At 33.7% G+C, this 16,788-nt stretch overlaps 2 protein-coding genes, 1 long non-coding RNA gene and 1 pseudogene across 4 annotated transcripts; 2 read left to right on the top strand and 2 right to left on the bottom strand.

The window, feature by feature from the left end:
* Window positions 1-460: 460 nt before the first annotated feature.
* LOC18101389 (uncharacterized) lies at window positions 461-972 on the bottom strand. The gene is made up of 2 exons (XR_002983183.2): window positions 929-972; window positions 461-725 (listed from the first exon to the last, which is right to left on the bottom strand). It is a non-coding gene; the product is annotated as an uncharacterized LOC18101389 (long non-coding RNA).
* A 718-nt stretch (window positions 973-1,690) lies between these two features.
* Window positions 1,691-2,208, bottom strand: LOC127903873 (ATP synthase small subunit 6, mitochondrial-like). The gene is made up of 2 exons (XM_024606407.2): window positions 1,962-2,208; window positions 1,691-1,737 (listed from the first exon to the last, which is right to left on the bottom strand). Exons 1-2 carry the CDS (start codon window positions 2,080-2,082, stop codon window positions 1,691-1,693), a joined length of 168 nt encoding a protein of 55 aa, XP_024462175.1. The 5' UTR covers window positions 2,083-2,208.
* Window positions 2,209-9,610: 7,402 nt separating this feature from the next.
* Window positions 9,611-13,384, top strand: LOC7469813 (ACT domain-containing protein ACR9). Of its 2 annotated transcripts, none has more exons than XM_002312045.4 (6): window positions 9,611-9,971; window positions 10,174-10,395; window positions 10,485-10,590; window positions 11,782-12,133; window positions 12,526-12,810; window positions 12,897-13,384. In XM_002312045.4, exons 1-6 carry the CDS (start codon window positions 9,818-9,820, stop codon window positions 13,041-13,043), a joined length of 1,266 nt encoding a protein of 421 aa, XP_002312081.1. In that variant the 5' UTR covers window positions 9,611-9,817; the 3' UTR covers window positions 13,044-13,384. The 2 variants fall into 2 exon arrangements, with proteins under 2 accessions (XP_002312081.1, XP_024461713.1); XM_024605945.2 differs by having other exon boundaries at window positions 9,829-9,971; window positions 10,112-10,395.
* Window positions 13,385-14,173: 789 nt separating this feature from the next.
* On the top strand, window positions 14,174-15,761 carry LOC18101388 (enoyl-CoA delta isomerase 1, peroxisomal-like; annotated as a pseudogene).
* The last annotated feature ends 1,027 nt before the right edge of the window (window positions 15,762-16,788 follow it).

The raw sequence follows: 16,788 nt of genomic DNA, 5'->3' as shown, positions 1-16,788 counted from the left end.
AAGTTTGCAAGCAGGGCTTGGATTTATCCACTACTCTTCAATTTGCTGCTAACTAATTGATATTCATTGACTGCCGGCAAATATCTTCATGGCCTATCAGAAGTTTCATAGGCATCGATGCTGTCGTTTTTGTCACAACATCTAGAGTTGGCAAAATCATGTTGCAGTCTAACGGTCCTAGAATGAGAAATTTGGATGAAATTGATAAGTTCACCATAAAGCTAAGCTGCAATCAAGGTTCCCGGGGAGGTTAAGTTAGAAGCACAATCAAACTCTACCATTTACTTTGGAAAAGTACGAGTCCCTGGCATGTGTTGACCACACTAATATCACAAATTTCATGCAGCCTCACCAATTTCTCAACGGTGCCCGTGAATGCATTTCCTTCAGCAGCGACAGCTGAATCAACCACCAAAGTTGAACCTTTTTTTATGGAACAAAACCATGGAAATAATAACAATAACAATAATAATTTTCACATGGTGCATTTATTTTCACACTTATAAGTGTTACATTGCAGAGGCTAACAGCAGTAGCATGCAGTGAAATTGTTATAACTAGACAAAGCCTTTCTTTTACCCAAAAGTCATCAGTCTATTTAACCACAGAGACTGAAACAAAAACTCTGCAAAACAATAAGAGGAGAAATATGAACTCAAACAAAGCTAAATGCCCTTCATAATAAGCATTGATCTGGCACCTGGAGAGCACATTTCCAAATTCACCTGTGAAGGCATGGTAAGCTTATTAGAATGTTGCAAGGATTAGTTCCATGTTTGTTTTTCAGGCACTAGAGATAAGCAGCTTTTATTTTTTCTTCATAAAAAAAAGATTTGATTGAAGGCACCTTTAAGTGCCACTTTCTTGTTAGACATGGTTATTTATTATGCATACAGAGAAGGAGGTGAAGCAAGGGCAAAAAAATTACCAGAAGGCTGCTCATCTTAGACAGGGTTCGTTTAGCATCAGTGCCTGAAAGACAACACGTTAGCAGCAATCATAAACCGGATAAAATTAAAAGGTAAAGCTAAGAAAGGACGTAAAGAAATGCAGGTAGTCTCCACAAAATAATGAACGCAATCCGCATTGTCCAGGTTAAGAACTTTAGGCTTGAAAAAAACTTTTACAAAATCATCCACTTGATTCTTGTCTTCTTCTCTCATGCATGCAAGAAACTCATGTACAGAGGAGGCATCTAATAAATCCATAACCACAAAAATAAAAATTGACAGGGCATTTTTTCCTATACACTAAAAATGAAAAATCTTAACAAACAACATCGACAAAGTATTGTTCCCCACGTTCTAAAACCAAATAGTTGCCGTTCAAATACTTAGGCAACAGAGAGATGCATTTCCTCACCCTCGCAGGCCTTCTTCATAACAAGCTTTTGAAGGCTGAATTTGCTTTAGATTCATACATTGAAGTAGACTGATAAAAAAAAAACTATACAGATTCATCGGCGCATGAATCGCACATCTAGAAAACTAAAACTAGCAATGACCCCGTTCGGAATGTTGTAAGCTATACAAAGCAAACCCTCAAAACTGGCGAGCAATCTTTCACTAACCGAGAAGGATAAGAATGCAAATCTACACACAGTATAGCTACATCTTTTATTATTCAAACTTTAACAAATGAAAGTGAAGAAATGGCAACATCATCGTAATCTAGGGTTTCGGAGGAACACTTACTTTTTGTGCCTTTGCACGAAAGGAGAATTCTTCGCATCCTCCTCTACAGAACAGGAAATTAAAACATTAATTCTGTAGAAATGTCATCTAAATCAGTCTTCAGTTATTTATACCCAAGACAGAAATATAAAGATTTTGTAACATTTATGTTTATTAATTCTAATCGAGTGAGTAAATTGCAATAAGATAGCTTAAGGCAGTGATTAAAACACGAATCACTACGCCAGATCTGAAATCTTAATAGAGAGGAAAGGCAAGGGGGTTTACCGGTGAGGCTGAGAGAGAATTTGGTGATGAGAGCGCCAGTGATGGCAAAGCCAACGAGGAAAGGCCAGTTACGGTTCCATTCTCTCTTGAAGAATACCGGCCATGGATCGAACTTCCTCATCCTTCTCTTTTTCGATTCTTTCTTCTGCGTGATTGTCTTTTAGACGCTGAAAAAATTATCAATGACTGCGGTGCGGGCGTCTAATTGACGGCAATGCAGAGGGAATCTGTTTGCTGACTGATAATGGTTTAGCACTGAACTGGTTTAGGTGCAGCCCATTCTGAGTAGACCTGCTTTGGGCTACCTTTCTGATGGCTTAGTTGCGGTGGGCTTCGGTTCTCTTGCCCTTTGGGCCTCTGTTCATGAACGTGAAGTTTAGTTTTCTTTGCATAATTTTTTTTCTTTTTCTTTTTCTTTTTTTATAAATTGGAGATTTTTTTTCCCTGGAGAAACTAACGGTTTGATAATCTTTCCGTGTTTCGTTATGGTTTGAACAGTTAACTGATCACTCGAAATTTAATTGGGTAAAATAAATTAAACATAGTCAATGTTCTATTTTATTCAATTAAATACTTCAGTTTAATTAGGTTTTATACGCCAAGCTAGGATTGATAGCTACGTGTTCGGTAGAGGAGTACATAAATTTTTAAAAAAATATATCAAATTTACCTGCATTTTTTACCATGAAAGATTGGTTTTGAGTCTCTTTTGGTCCTCGAGACATGAAAGAATAAAAGAATAAACTATTTATTTTGAACAGATTTTCAACCTTTGATCTGCTTTCTCTCAGCATCTGAAACCTCGATTTTTGCAATTTTATTTTTTCATTTTTTTTAAAGATAAATAGTTTTCCTAATCCTCTCGCTCTCATGTTCTTCTCTTTTTATTATCCTTTTCCCCTTCACTCGTGTGACTTCTCTTCTTCTCGATATTGACAAGTAGGAGATAACAACATACGGTAATTTCCATTACGTGAACATAAACTCATTGTTTTCAAATGATAAATAAATAGTTTACTAGCCCACGTTCCGATGTAAATCGGATCAGCTTTTTTGTAACTTGAAAAAAAAAATATATTGATATGGTAGTATATTAAATAATATTTATTTTTAAATATTAAAAGATGATATATTAAATTAATTTGAATTAATTTATTAAATTTTTAAGCCTGGTTATAAAACTGTAATGATTATATAGAAAATAAATAAAAAATATATAAATATCAATTTCTAATCAACTTAAACTTAAATGATAAAATTGAATAAAAAAAAGTAAAAAACAATATACAGGTTAACCTGTAAAACCATTAACCCAAATTAAGATATTATGATAACCCTATATAAAATAAATACAAAAATAATGAAACTCAATTTCTAACCAATTTAATATTAAATGTTGAAATCGAAAAAACAAATTAAAAAATGATAAAAAAAAACAACTCATAAAAGTCAGCCCAAACTAACATGTTAAACTCGCAACCTGAGTCATAATATGACATAACTCCATGCAAAAAAAATATTATTAAAGCTCAATCTCCAACAAATCTAGCATTAGAGAGTTGAAATCAATAAAAAAAATATTAATGCGATCAAGGTAACTCCATTAAAAACAAATTGAAAAAACAATACAAGGTTCAATTCTCAAACAATCTAATATTAAAAACTAAAAATGGGGAAAAAAAGACTGAGTTGTTGGAAGGTAAAATAAAAAAAAAAATTAATTGAAAAGGGATAAAAAATTGAATTTAGTTAATTCAGGTTAATCTGTCAAACTTGTGACTCCTAGTCGTAAGATTAATATAACTCCATATAAAACAAATCGAAAAATAACAAAATCCAATTTAAAAAAATAATTTGATTAAAAATCAATCATAGAAAATAAACATAGTCAACTGGGGTCAACCTCTAAATTTGTAACCCAGGTCACGATATCGGGGTAACTCGATTGAAAAGAAGAGTGATGCTTGATTTTCTACTAACCTAATATTGAATAATGAAATCGAAAAACAAAATAATTATAAAATGAAGCCCCCCATAAATTTTTTTTGGTCAATACAGGTTAACCCATTACCTTGCGACTTGGGTCATGGGATTGAAATAATTTCATAAAACATAACATAAAAACAAAACTTGCTCTCGATAGATATAGTGTTACGGCTGAAATCGAAAAGAAAAAAAAACTAAATCCATGATATTGGTATATAACCCAAAAAAATATAATAATTTTTTTCTACTAAGTACAGTTCTAAAACACAACCTATTACTGAAGGATAATTTAAAAAGTTAAAAAAAAATAGACAAAAAAGAAGAAAAAAAAAGGAAAACATCATACACTGTATACCTTTCAAGTAAATAGTGTTTTGAGGGTGTGAATACACTGATTTAGCCACGCCATTTAGTGTTTACTAACTATTTGATTTGAGCTCCGCTGCGAGCATTTTTTTTTTTCAGCTAAAGAATTGAACATATATGTAGTTTGTCCCAATATGTTTTGAAAGAAAACACAAATAACATGTCATATGATTTTCCCTAGATTCGGGCCACCATGATGCTTGAAAAAATTTTCTATATATTTTGACCTGAAAATCTATTTTCGACCCAAAAAATCCATTAAAAAAGCCTAACACCCTGACAAACAAATAAATAGCATTGGAAAGACAAAAAAAAAAATAACATGAAATCGTGAAATCAACTCGAAATAAAAAATCTTCTCGAGCTTATATTTGTTTTTTTGAGCATTTTCAAGGTGACAAAACAAACAAGGAGAACTATCTGACCAAATAAAACTTGTTGATACAAAAATTAGTTATTTGGTGTTTTAATCAGTGTCAAAGTTATTTTTTCTCTATACCATCATAATCAAGTAATTCATATCTCTTTTCTCTTTAAAATTAGGAATTAAAAAATAATAAAAATAAATTTTTATACAAAATTAAATTTCAAAAATATCAAGTGACCAAATAGGTATAATATGTAAAATTCAAGGATTTGAGTTAACTCTTTTTGTAAGAACTTTGAAACTATCATTCATTTATAGTATTTTTTTTTATCTTAGCTTTTCACCTTTCAATTTATTCCTTACTCAACAAATCTGATTCAATTATGCCTATAAGTGATGCAATTACATGGAAAAAAAGTTTGAGAGTAGAAATTAAATAAAAATTATGAACCGCCGACAATAAAATACAAGAGGGTAAACAATGCATGTGATTGATTACCTGTCATTTTGAACAGAGAGTCAACAAATGCATCATTTTCTATAGCCTCGCACCATTCAATTGTATCATTCACGAGGTGATTACCGACCCGTAACTTTGGTTAAATATGTTCGTAGAACTACAAGAATCCAATTACTGAACTCCAAATTGCCTAAGGTATAATCCATGTAAAGGTGCACTTGTTTTGCCGGGACAAGTTCTCTGAACATCATTACGAAAATACCCCACCCATCAAGTTGCACGAACTCAATTATTTTTTTCTATGATCAGGTATTGTTTATAAGCAAATTTCTCATATTAAATTGAGATTTGTTTAGCATTTTACAAGAAAAATAATTCGTGACTTTAAATTATAATTCAAAACTTTTTTTCATTAATTATTTACAATAAAAATGAGATAAATACGAGTTAAGTGAGAAATATATTCAATATTGAATAATAATAATGATAATAAAAAGACTAAAAACAACTTTTTTTCCTGGAAAAGAAAATGCAGCATAAGCATACAAATCTAGAGCTAAAAAATATAACTTTTAATTAAAATAAAATCTAAATCCAATTTTGCATCAAACTTTTGATTCAGCAAAAGTTTTTCATGAATGCTTTTTTTTTTAAATCAGTATTTAAAAATTAACATGAATTAAAATGAAAAGTAATGTGAACTTGGATATATTTTTTAGACACATTATTATATATAATTAGCATGATATATTAAAAAAAAATATAATTTTTTTACTTGAATTCAAGATAATAACATGGTACATTTATAACCTAGATCAATTCATGAAATTTTTTAAAGCTCATAGCGAGACACATGAAAGAACCTGTTTATCAAGTCCTATCTTTTTTAATGAATTAGAGATCCTACTGATTTGCCCATATTTTACACGTGGACAGTGACCGGACCCTTCACACGTCCGTGTCGGGCATGAGAAGAAGGACCTCCCTAGGAGGGACCCTTTACCCGGGTTAGGAGTCGTACTAACCCTCGATAGGATCTGAATAAACTCCTTCCCGCGCTCCGAGTGAACCCAAGCAATAGGAAAACATAGCAATCATCAGACATCAGCCGAGGTTCTCTCACCTCTCGATTCATTAGAATAATCGTACTTTTACTGCAATGGCACGTACGAGTGTATTTTAGAATTCTATCCCACACAATTTCATATATTTTTTTAAAATTAATACACGCTGAAAAAATATTAAAAAATTAATACAATTTGAATATAACTAAATGATGAATAATTATTATTTTAAAAATGATTTCTTTTACAGATTAATTAACATGTATAAAAATTCTATGAAGATCCATGATTAAAAAATAAGATTTCAGACTCCATGTCAAAAAAAGAATGGGCAAATGGGGACACATCGAAACTTTGTTTTCTGCACAATTGATATCCTTAAAAAAATCTCAATGATAAGATTATAACCACATCTTAAAAAATCATTAAATATAGTTATAATTTGTTAGGTGTTTTATTCCGAGCTAATTTATGGTTAATTACGACCTCGTTTAGTGTTCTTATAAGATATGATATAGTTATAATCGTTTTGTCGAGATTTTTTCAACGTTACAAGATTTATCAAAAACAAAGCTCTGGTAATCCATTATTTTTTTCTGTCATATCATCTTATTTTCTATTTCTCCACTGACTATTAGATATTGAATCTCATCTTTTAGTTATTGGATTTTTGTAAAATTTTAGGTTAACTCTTGTTTATGTTAATTAATTTGCAAAAAAAAACATACCATGAAACTTGACTAAACAATCATTATTTTAAATAGTAGTTGTATAAAAAAACATATTTTTAAAAGAGACTACTATTTTAAATAATTGATGTATAAAAAAATAATATTCTTGAACATAATTATATTCAAATTATATTATTTTTCAAATACCTTTCAACCTGTTTTATTGTTCAAAAACTTTTAGCAAACTACATTATTAAAAGAAAAGAAAAAACCCCACACACGATACAATTGCAAACAATGTTATCCATGCGATTATTTTGTTAACACGAAATATATAAGTAAATTAGACGACATGAAAATGGCTAGCTGTCCACTCATCGTTTGAACGTGTACTGTTGTCACGTGTGGTTTGTTTTGGGTGGAATCCACCAGCTGCCTACGTCAGCTCGACCCACTGCTGTAATGAACGGGGATGGGCCTGTGTCTGTGCTGAAGGCGTGACTCGTGATCGAGTCACGTTTGTCTTTCTTTCCAAACCTGTCTTCTGTTGCCCTCTCTTCCTGACGAGGACGTGTTTGGAAGGCTCATTTTCAATCTACATCAGTGTGACGGGCAGACACCGAAAAATGAAACAGAGGAAAAGCTCGAGAATTTCTTCGAAGTTAATTTTAAAATCCCATGTTTTGAAGGACATTCTTGTCATTTAAAGGGCACGTGATAACATATCAAGAAATATATAAACATGCAAAATTACAATGGTTTATTTTGAGGGGCTTGATGATAAACCGAAGAGAAATGCACAATGTTGATAGGCAAATTAATTGATACACTGCAAAAAATATATTTCACATTTCATTCCTCGATGGTAATAAGCACATTATGACTAGCCCTTTGAATTTGCATCGTAGTAAGAACAACAATAATAATGGACTTTTTATAGTATGAATTTGTGTATGTTTATTTTTATTGTTGCATCTACCAGTAAAAACAAAAAATATAATAGTGCATCGAGACTCGTGGCCCAGCGGTCTTGATAGGGTTTCCCTGCCTCTGCATTTTGGGTTCAAGCTTCAGCGTGCACGTTTGTCACTCTTGCGGTGTCTTACCTGTCTATTGGACTTGCAGGGTGTTTAATGAATCCGGGGATTAGTCGTGGTGCGTGTGAGCTAGCCCGGACACCCCGGGTTATCAAAAAAATATATATATAATAGTAAAAATATAAATTTACTGTTTATGCTCTTGTGTTTTGTTGTTGTGGAGAGTTCTACTCCATAGCAAATACAGAAGCAAAAGCAAAAATAAATACATCCTAGTCAATTTTATTCGACAAACAATATTTTATATATAAAACTCAAATTGTAGATGCCAGCATTTCAATATTTTCTACCCCCAGACAACTTTATACCACAAACAACAGCTAGGTAAATATATAACATTTAAGTTAGACTTTATTTGTACTTTCTATCAAATTGCTATGAGAGAATGAGACTATCATAAATAAACACAATAATTAGCAAACTTAGGTCCTAACAAAAACATGTTACTAGGAATTTTGCTTGACCATATGTTACAAGTACGAAGTAAATAATCATAATTTTAAATACCTAAAAGTATGTTTGTTTATGAGATGCGCTACACAACACATCTCTTAAAAATACATGAAATTTATATTTTTATATAAAGTGTGCTGCACGGCGTATCTTACAGACAAACACATTTTTAGCTAAATACCGTGAACAAATCTCTTGAAATTAGATTGTTATAATGTCACTTTTTAATCATGGTTTTAAATACCTAAAAGGCTAAAAATATGTTTGTATGTGAGATACGCTACGCGACATATCTCTTAAAAAATCATGAAATTCATGTTTTTATATGAGGGCACTGCACAGCGTATTTTACAGATAAACATATTTTTAGCTAAATTCCGTGAACAAATTTCTTGAAATTAGATTGTTAGAATATCACTTTTAAAAGATATTTGACATTGTGTTCAAAACATTGTTTGTCTATAATTTGATTTTTTTGTTTAAATTAATTTTTTTAGTGTATTTTGATTTTTTTAATGTGTTGATATAAAAAATAATAAAAAATATTATTTTAATATATTTTTAAATAAAAATTATTAAAAAAAAACACAAACTCAATATTAAACATGCTATTTGAGGAAGTACTACTACTATTTACACCGTCAAGATGCAAACTTTACTCATGGAAACATCTTACCAAATTTCTCACCATCAAAATAATGTGGTAACAAAAAGAGAAAACAGGGAAAAGAAAAAAAGTAAGGAAAGAAAAATACGCCGAGGCAAACACAACCATACAAAAAGCACAGTTACCAAGACACCCTTTTGATACAAAATGCCAAAAGGACATGCGCCCACATAAACTCACTGACTTGGACACAACCCCATCCGTGGGCCCTTCTTACCCAACAACCGCAAAAAAAGAAAAAAAGAAAAAAAAACCGTCACTTGTAAAATTAAGAAAAGGAAAGGAAAGGAAAGAAAGAACCATCTAGGTAATGATTCAGTGGTAAGTTTGGGATCAAGAGATTTATTTTTTTTTATAATCTCAGGTTTAAGTTATGTGGTTACTTATATGATGGCTACTGGAGGCTTACATGGTCGTTAACTTCAGGGCCCGTGAAATTAATTGAGGTACGCGTAAGCTGGACAGGACATCCACCTTAAACTAAAAAAGAAAAAAAAAGAAAAAAAAAAAAAAACACATGCTTCTAGTCTCGTCCCTGTACCAGCTATAACTTAACCGCCTCTTCTTCTCTATCCTTCTCCACCCAAGCGAACAAACAAACACTCACCTGAAGCTCCACAAATTTCTCTCATTAACCAGACACCACACCCAAAGACCAAAACCTTCTCACATCTTCACATTTTCCTTGTGCTTCTCTTTTAATTTTCTCCTGGAGTCTCGCAATCATGGGGATTCCAGCTGATGATGTCGTTTTGATCCAGCAAGGTAGCGGTTCCAATGACCCCACCGTCGTCACCGTCAATTGCCCTGACAAGTCTGGTCTTGGATGCGATCTCTGCAGAATAATCCTCGAGTTTGGGCTACACATTACTCGCGCAGGTACTTGCATTTCGTGCCCATGTTTTAATTCCTAGCAAAATTTGGCCCTTCTTTTCTTTTTTGGATTGTTATTTACGGGTGTGAATTATATATAGTAGATGAATAAGCTCCACGGTGATAATCTTTTTTGAATTTCGTAGGATATTCAATGATTCTAAATGATGGAATATCTCTCTCTCCCCTTTTCTTTTGACGATGGCAGATTTTCAAACGGATGGAAAGTGGTGTTACATAGTATTCTGGGTGGTTCAACGTTCAAACTCGCTAAGACTTGATTGGGATAGCTTGAAAAACCGGCTCTTGATTGTGTCTCCTCCATGTCTGGCTCCACTTTATTACGATCACAAATTGAATGGTTCCACGGCTGCTCCTTCTGTATATTTGTTGAAGTTTTGTTGTGTTGACCGGAAAGGATTATTGCATGGTAACTACGAAATGATGGCAGACTTACTTTGTTTTGCTGTTTAATTCAAGGAATGGAAATGACATGGCTCGTGCTTTTTACCTGTGTAGATATCACTGAAGTTCTAACTGAGCTTGAATTTACAATTCAAAGACTAAAAGTGATGACAACACCAGACGAGAAAGTTGTGGACTTGTTCTTCATTACAGATGGCAGGTGAATTTTCCCTTTTTATTGTTTTCTCTGTTGAATTTGCTTATATTGAATATATGGAACCTAACTACAATAAATGTTACTACGCTGTGTTCAATGCACCTTCCCATGATGTTTGCTGGCTACCTATTGATGACGAAGCGATTAATTAATGGCTTTAGAAGTTTACTTGTAACTGTTTCCTTGTTTGAAATTATTGAAAATTCTCGTAGTTTTTGCTTGTCAAATACGGCTGTCTTGTCAATATACTGTTTCATCCCGACATTGACAATTGCCTGGGGTTATAAAGTAATTGTCAAAAAAACGTGTTTGTCTTCATAAAGGAACAGCAATGTTATGTTCTGGTTCTAAGATGTGCTCGACACTTGTTTTTTTGGATTCAAATTGTGCTCAAGGGGTCCCTATTTCTTCACCGTTATTCCACAAGTGGCTCATCACCAGCTTGTCCAGGGATGACCACATGGTACATAGCTTTTGCTGCAAATTTGTTACTCACTCCAATAACCGAGATCTATGACTGTCCACGGAGCAGGAAAGCATTATCTATAGAAAGGCATGCGATAAAATATGAAACTTATTATCAACAATCCCTAGTTGCCTAATTTCTTATTGAAGTATTGTAGATGTATGGCTGTGGCATAATAGAGGGTAGGAAAGAGTAATTGTTAACCTGGCCAGAGAAATCTACCACATGGAAAAAAATTAGCGCTGGGCCAAAACCTTATAACAAATAGATCGTAAGCCTTTTGCCATGATAATCGGAAGCATATTTCAGAAAATTAAACTGCTTAGAAACCTTTTTTTTTATATTGTTGATCACATGGCATGTTTCTTGTAAAGTTTTGAAGTTGACTTGCTTCTGCTAAAAACTTCTACTGATTCTCTTCTATTCAGCTTGGATGAAATTTTCTGTTAGTGCCATGTTCTATGTTTTTAAAATCGTCTTCTATTTGAGCATGAGTAGGTGTTGGTCCCCTCCAGCACTGCTTTCTAATACTGTCTGAGCCAAGGTCTTGGGCGGTTTGTTTCTTTGATTATGACGAGTAGTTCCAGGAAGCACATATCATAATTGGACAAAAACTGTTCTTATATTTATCTGGTTATATATCAGTTCGAAGTTGATCTGTCAAAAAAGAAAATAAAATAGAAAAATGTCAATTCACAATTGATATTTAATTGGTAGTCTCTTTCCAGGGAGCTCTTACACACGAAAGAAAGGCGAGATAACACATGTGGATATTTGTGTGATGTATTCAAAGAGTATTGTATCAGCTGTGAACTTCAGTTGGCCGGTCCTGAATGTGAAAATCAGCGGACTTTCTCTTCCCTCCCAATGGCAGTTGCAGAAGAATTGTTTAGCTGTGAGCTGTCAGAAAAGGAATCCTGTACGCAAGCACTTGGGACAGCTACAACACCACCAAAGAAGGCCATCGTTACAGTGGATAATCTTTTGAGCCCAGCTCATACATTGCTTCAAATACAATGTGTTGATCAAAAAGGTCTCTTTTATGACATCTTGAGAACTTCAAAGGACTTAAATATCCAGGTACAGTGGTCATGAGATTAATACGAACAACACTTATTAATTTGTGTGCTATGTTATTGATCCTGGCCATCTTGAAATGGATCAAGTTGCACAAAATATCACCTTCCCATTTAAGATGCTTACAGACTGAGAAATCATGTTTGTACGAGCATTGTCCTGTCTCATGACTCATCTCCTTTCAAACCTTTTGCTGGATTATTTTCCATACTTTTCTCCGACCGTCTCTGGAAATAATGTACATAGCATGCTATTGTTCCATTAATGCTATAGAATCTATCCCATTAAGTTTCACAGCAGTGCCACTTGTTGCTCTTTTGCATCTTTTTGTGGCACTAAATGGTTGATTGCAATGTGTATTTTAACAATACATGGCTGTTTTGTTTCTAATGTAGGTAGCTTATGGTAGATTCTCATCTAGCATAAAAGGATACCATAACATGGATCTATTAATTCGGCAAACAGATGGGAAGAAGATTGTGGATCCCGAACTTCTGGCCAATACTTGTTCTCGATTGAAGGAGGAAATGCTTCATCCATTACGAGTGATCATCACCAACAGAGGCCCAGATACTGAACTCTTAGTAGCTAACCCTGTTGAGTTATGTGGCAAGGGAAGACCACGTGTATTTTATGATGTTACTTTGACTCTGAAAAAGTTGGGAATATGCATTTTTTCGGTAAGAGTTCAATATCCGCTTTTCTCCCACTTCGGCTTCTATCATCCACCATGTATGAGCAAGTTCTCTTCATTGTTAATTTGCAGGCCGAAATTGGAAGGCACTCAACTCAGGATCGCCAGTGGGAAGTCTACAGGTTCCTCTTGGATGAAAATTGCGACGTTCCGTTAGCAAGTAGTCAAGCCAGAAATCAAATAGTGGACAGAATTAGAAGAACATTAATGGGCTGGTAGAATGATCCACTGGAAAACAGCATTGATGATGAAATTGGTTTTGCCTTCTCGCATCGCATGTGTACCCATCTTTCTAGGTGGACAGCTCCGCGCTGCAATGCTGTCCCTATTTGCCGATCATGAACCAAACCGATCATTGAGGTCACGCAGCAAGATAATCTATTCTCTATGTATAACCAGGCTTCTTGCTGTAATCATTTCGTTTCCTGGCTATTAAAATTTAGTGTTTCATTTCCATCCTCTACAGTGTAGTCAAATGAGCATCCATCGCATCTTTAGAAGATTCACTAGGCGATCCCTTTGTAATGAAAGTGTAAATTATCTAACAAACTCTTTCCTCAGTATTTTTTTTTAAAAAAAAAAACTAGGATGAGGGCTGGTACGTAGTGGTAGCAAATCTTGTAAGGTTTTGTACTTTACCTTTCGTGATGCAACAAAGGGATGCTAAGGTAAGATGCACTCAATATGAAAGACGCTAAGTCCAACAAATTTGCCGCTGTGAGAGGTCGTTGGGTAACCCGGGAAGAGCTGTAACGGGTGGTCTTTTTCATGATCAATTGGTGATTGGTTACCGCGTTTTTCGGGCTCTCTTGGAGCAGCAACCATCATTTTAGCTGAATTTCAAAGCCCGCACTGGCCTGCCTTTGGCATGGGGTTTTAAGGCTTCAGATCAGTAGTGCTGGAAACTGACAAGAAGGAAGCCGTGCGTGCCATTTTCGGTGCCACCTCTCCAGCTCATCCTTGTTTTATCCTAACTGGTGACATCTGTGTTCTTCAGTGAGGGTGGCAGCGTTCATAATCTTCGTGAAGGTAACCAAGCTCTGATTTCTTGGCCAAGATTGGAGTTCGTATATGGCAGCATGCTTCTCCAGCCCATGGTATCGGTCTCTTCTTTTTGGAGATATGCCTGCAGTTGAGTTCTTGAGGTCCCACTTTGTGTTTTGCTTTCAACCACAGCACAAAGAAATGAAAGATTTTGGAGGAATCAGACTTCGTGTGTGTTTGTGATTGCTTTCAATCTAAAATGTGTTTGCTTTCAATAGCATGATAACTCTCTCTGTTTGTTGCTTTTGGTGTTAAGAGGCAAGAATCATGCATGTAGAATTTACTATGTCACTTTCTGGGAATTTTAGCTTTTCTTATCATAGTTTGAACAGTACTTGTGGCTGATTTGGAGGAGGAGGCCATCGTATCTTAACATTAAACCATTGTATTTTACATAATAATTTTTTGTTTATACGAGTGGAAAGGAGAAATTTGATTTTATTAACATAAGTAACTCCCAATAGTAATTCTTTTTTTTTTTCCTCGTATCTATCTATTTATCTCGTATTTAAGTAAGTTAATTATGGAATAATATAGAATTTATACAGCAAAAAAAACCAAGGAAAGGGAGACGAATTACACGATATCACTAACGACGAGGACATTAATGTACTCTGATCTGCAGTTATTCCTGTCTTTGTTTGCTGCTGCCTAGTTTGATTCTCTATAGTCTATAACCACAATGTCTTTTACAGAAAAGAAGAAACAGATTCCAATCGTCAAAATCAATAAAAATGTGTACGCTGGAAAAACGAGGCAACGTCTACATCCTGACATCAACCGGCAACGATGAGCACAGGCTAAGCCCAACACTCCTCGACTCAATCCGATCAGCACCCAGCCGCCTCCGCTCCGAACCCACCTCCCCTTCCTCCGTTTTGATCAATTCTTCTCCAATGGCTACGATCTTTCGTGGGCCCGATCCACAACATCCCAATCCATCACGCTATCTCGCTACAGGATGATGTCATCAAAATTGCGTGGTCTCGTATCCGATCACATTTCTCTTCCCATGCCAACGATTGCAGCTATCACGGGACACGCGTCGGCAGGGGGGTGGTCTATGCTTTGTGTCGTGATTATGAGGAGAGATAGGGGGTTTTTGTATACGAGTGAGTTGGATATTGGGCTTGTGGTGCCTGCTTGGTTTATGGCGTTGCTGGAGTGTAAATTTGGGGACGTGAAGGCGAGGAGGGATGTGGTGTTGAAGGCAGCGAAGTTGACGGCGGAGAAAGGGACTGTGGATATGGCGGTTGGAAATGCGGAGGAGACTGTGGAGGCCGCGGTTGGGTTAGGGGAGGAAGGGGTGTTTGACAAGAGGTTAAACTTATTTTTTAAATTTTTTTTAAATAATTTTTTAATGTTTTTAAATTGAATTGATATTTAAAAATATATTTTTAAATAAAAAATATTTTAAAAAATATTATTCATAATACTTTTAGATACGGTGAAAATATTTAAGAGAAATTGTGATGGTCAGGTGTAGGTCCTGTTTGGAAATATGGGTAAATTTGTATTTTTAAAAAATTTAATTTTTTAATTATAATTTAATTTTTTTTATATCTTGAAATTATTTTAATGTGTTGATTTTAAAAATAATTTTTTTAAAATAAAAAAATATCATTTTGATGCATTTCTAAATGAAAAGTACTTTAAACTGCAATTACAGCCACACTTCCAAATAAACTCAATCGGATGATTGTTATGGGCAAGGTTTTGGATGAGTTTGGTTTGATGAGACTGTTAAGAAGGAGAACGGGAAGGGAAAGAGATTAAAATTGTAACTGAAAATATGAAATCCTTTCATGTTTAATTGTGTCATAGTATTTTACTATTTGTTAAAAAATAATATAAATTATACTTTAAAATTTTATGTAATAATTTAAGTTATTAGGTTGAGATTGTTCTTTGATATGTTATCGGAGTTTTGATAATTAAACGGTCATGAATTTGATTTTTACTATTTTTATTTATTTGATAAAAATTAAGTACATGATATTCTGAACATGTGTAAGTTTCAAAATTGAAAATGATATATTAAAGAATAATATAAATTATATTTTAAAATTTTATTTAATAATTTAAATTATTAGATTAAAAAGTTTCTTATTAAAAATGAAAACGGGAAGAAAGGGATCAAAATTGTGATTAGTGATTTGACTGTTGTGGAAATAATATGGAGATTTGCCGTGTATGGCGATTTCTTTACATGTTTTATATGTTGTACACATCGTTGGTGCTTCTTTCACAGAGATTAAGTGTGTTGTTGGCATGACATGAAGATGTATTATAACAGGACTGGATCCATGTTTTTAAAATTTTAAAATATTTTAAAAAGATATTATAACTGTGTTGTGTTTAGTATTGTAATAATTATTGTTTTTAAAAATAGTTTTTACTTTAAAAATATATTAAAATAATATATATATTTTTAATTATTTTTAATATTAACAAGTCAAAAACTATTAAGAAATAAAAAAATAATTTTCTTGAAAAACTATTACAGTAAAAAGAAACGTTGAAAAAGAGAAATGGATGGAGCCTGATGGACAACAAAAGCGTGATAAAATTAGGTCCGTCTTAATAAATTTTTCACGGGAGATTTCGGTCAATAAGACTACTGGTCAACACAGGAGATGGTATTTTACTTTACCAAATAGATAAACACAAGAGCTTCAAGTCAATTATGCAACACCCACTGATATCTTTGGTTTCAGTAACCCAAAATGGTATCTGCTAGTGATAATAAGAATAAGATATCTTAATCAAGAATAGCAAAACTCAACTCATCATATTCTAGATATGTTTTCTAGAGATTATCAGTTCGAGATCTACAAATCTCAGGATCACTAAAAACTTACATGATCATTAACTTCAGGATCCGTGAGATTAATCGAGTTATGCACAAGTAGACCCGGAT

This window comes from Populus trichocarpa, chromosome 8 (assembly GCF_000002775.5).
Source record: "Populus trichocarpa isolate Nisqually-1 chromosome 8, P.trichocarpa_v4.1, whole genome shotgun sequence".
Classification (NCBI taxonomy): Eukaryota; Viridiplantae; Streptophyta; class Magnoliopsida; order Malpighiales; family Salicaceae; genus Populus; species Populus trichocarpa.
This window is presented reverse-complemented; position numbering and strand designations above follow the sequence as displayed.

Bases quoted from the DNA above. Each gene is read 5' to 3' on its own strand.
- LOC127903873 (XM_024606407.2), bottom strand. From the start codon at position 2,082: ATGAGGAAGTTCGATCCATGGCCGGTATTCTTCAAGAGAGAATGGAAC. The intron at 1,738-1,961 runs GTAAACCCCCTT...CCTGTTCTGTAG, and splicing joins ATTCTCTCTCAGCCTCACCG to AGGAGGATGCGAAGAATTCT.
- LOC7469813 (XM_002312045.4), top strand. From the start codon at position 9,818: ATGGGGATTCCAGCTGATGATGTCGTTTTGATCCAGCAAGGTAGCGGT. The intron at 9,972-10,173 runs GTACTTGCATTT...TGACGATGGCAG, and splicing joins GCTACACATTACTCGCGCAG to ATTTTCAAACGGATGGAAAG. The intron at 12,134-12,525 runs GTACAGTGGTCA...TTTCTAATGTAG, and splicing joins CAAAGGACTTAAATATCCAG to GTAGCTTATGGTAGATTCTC.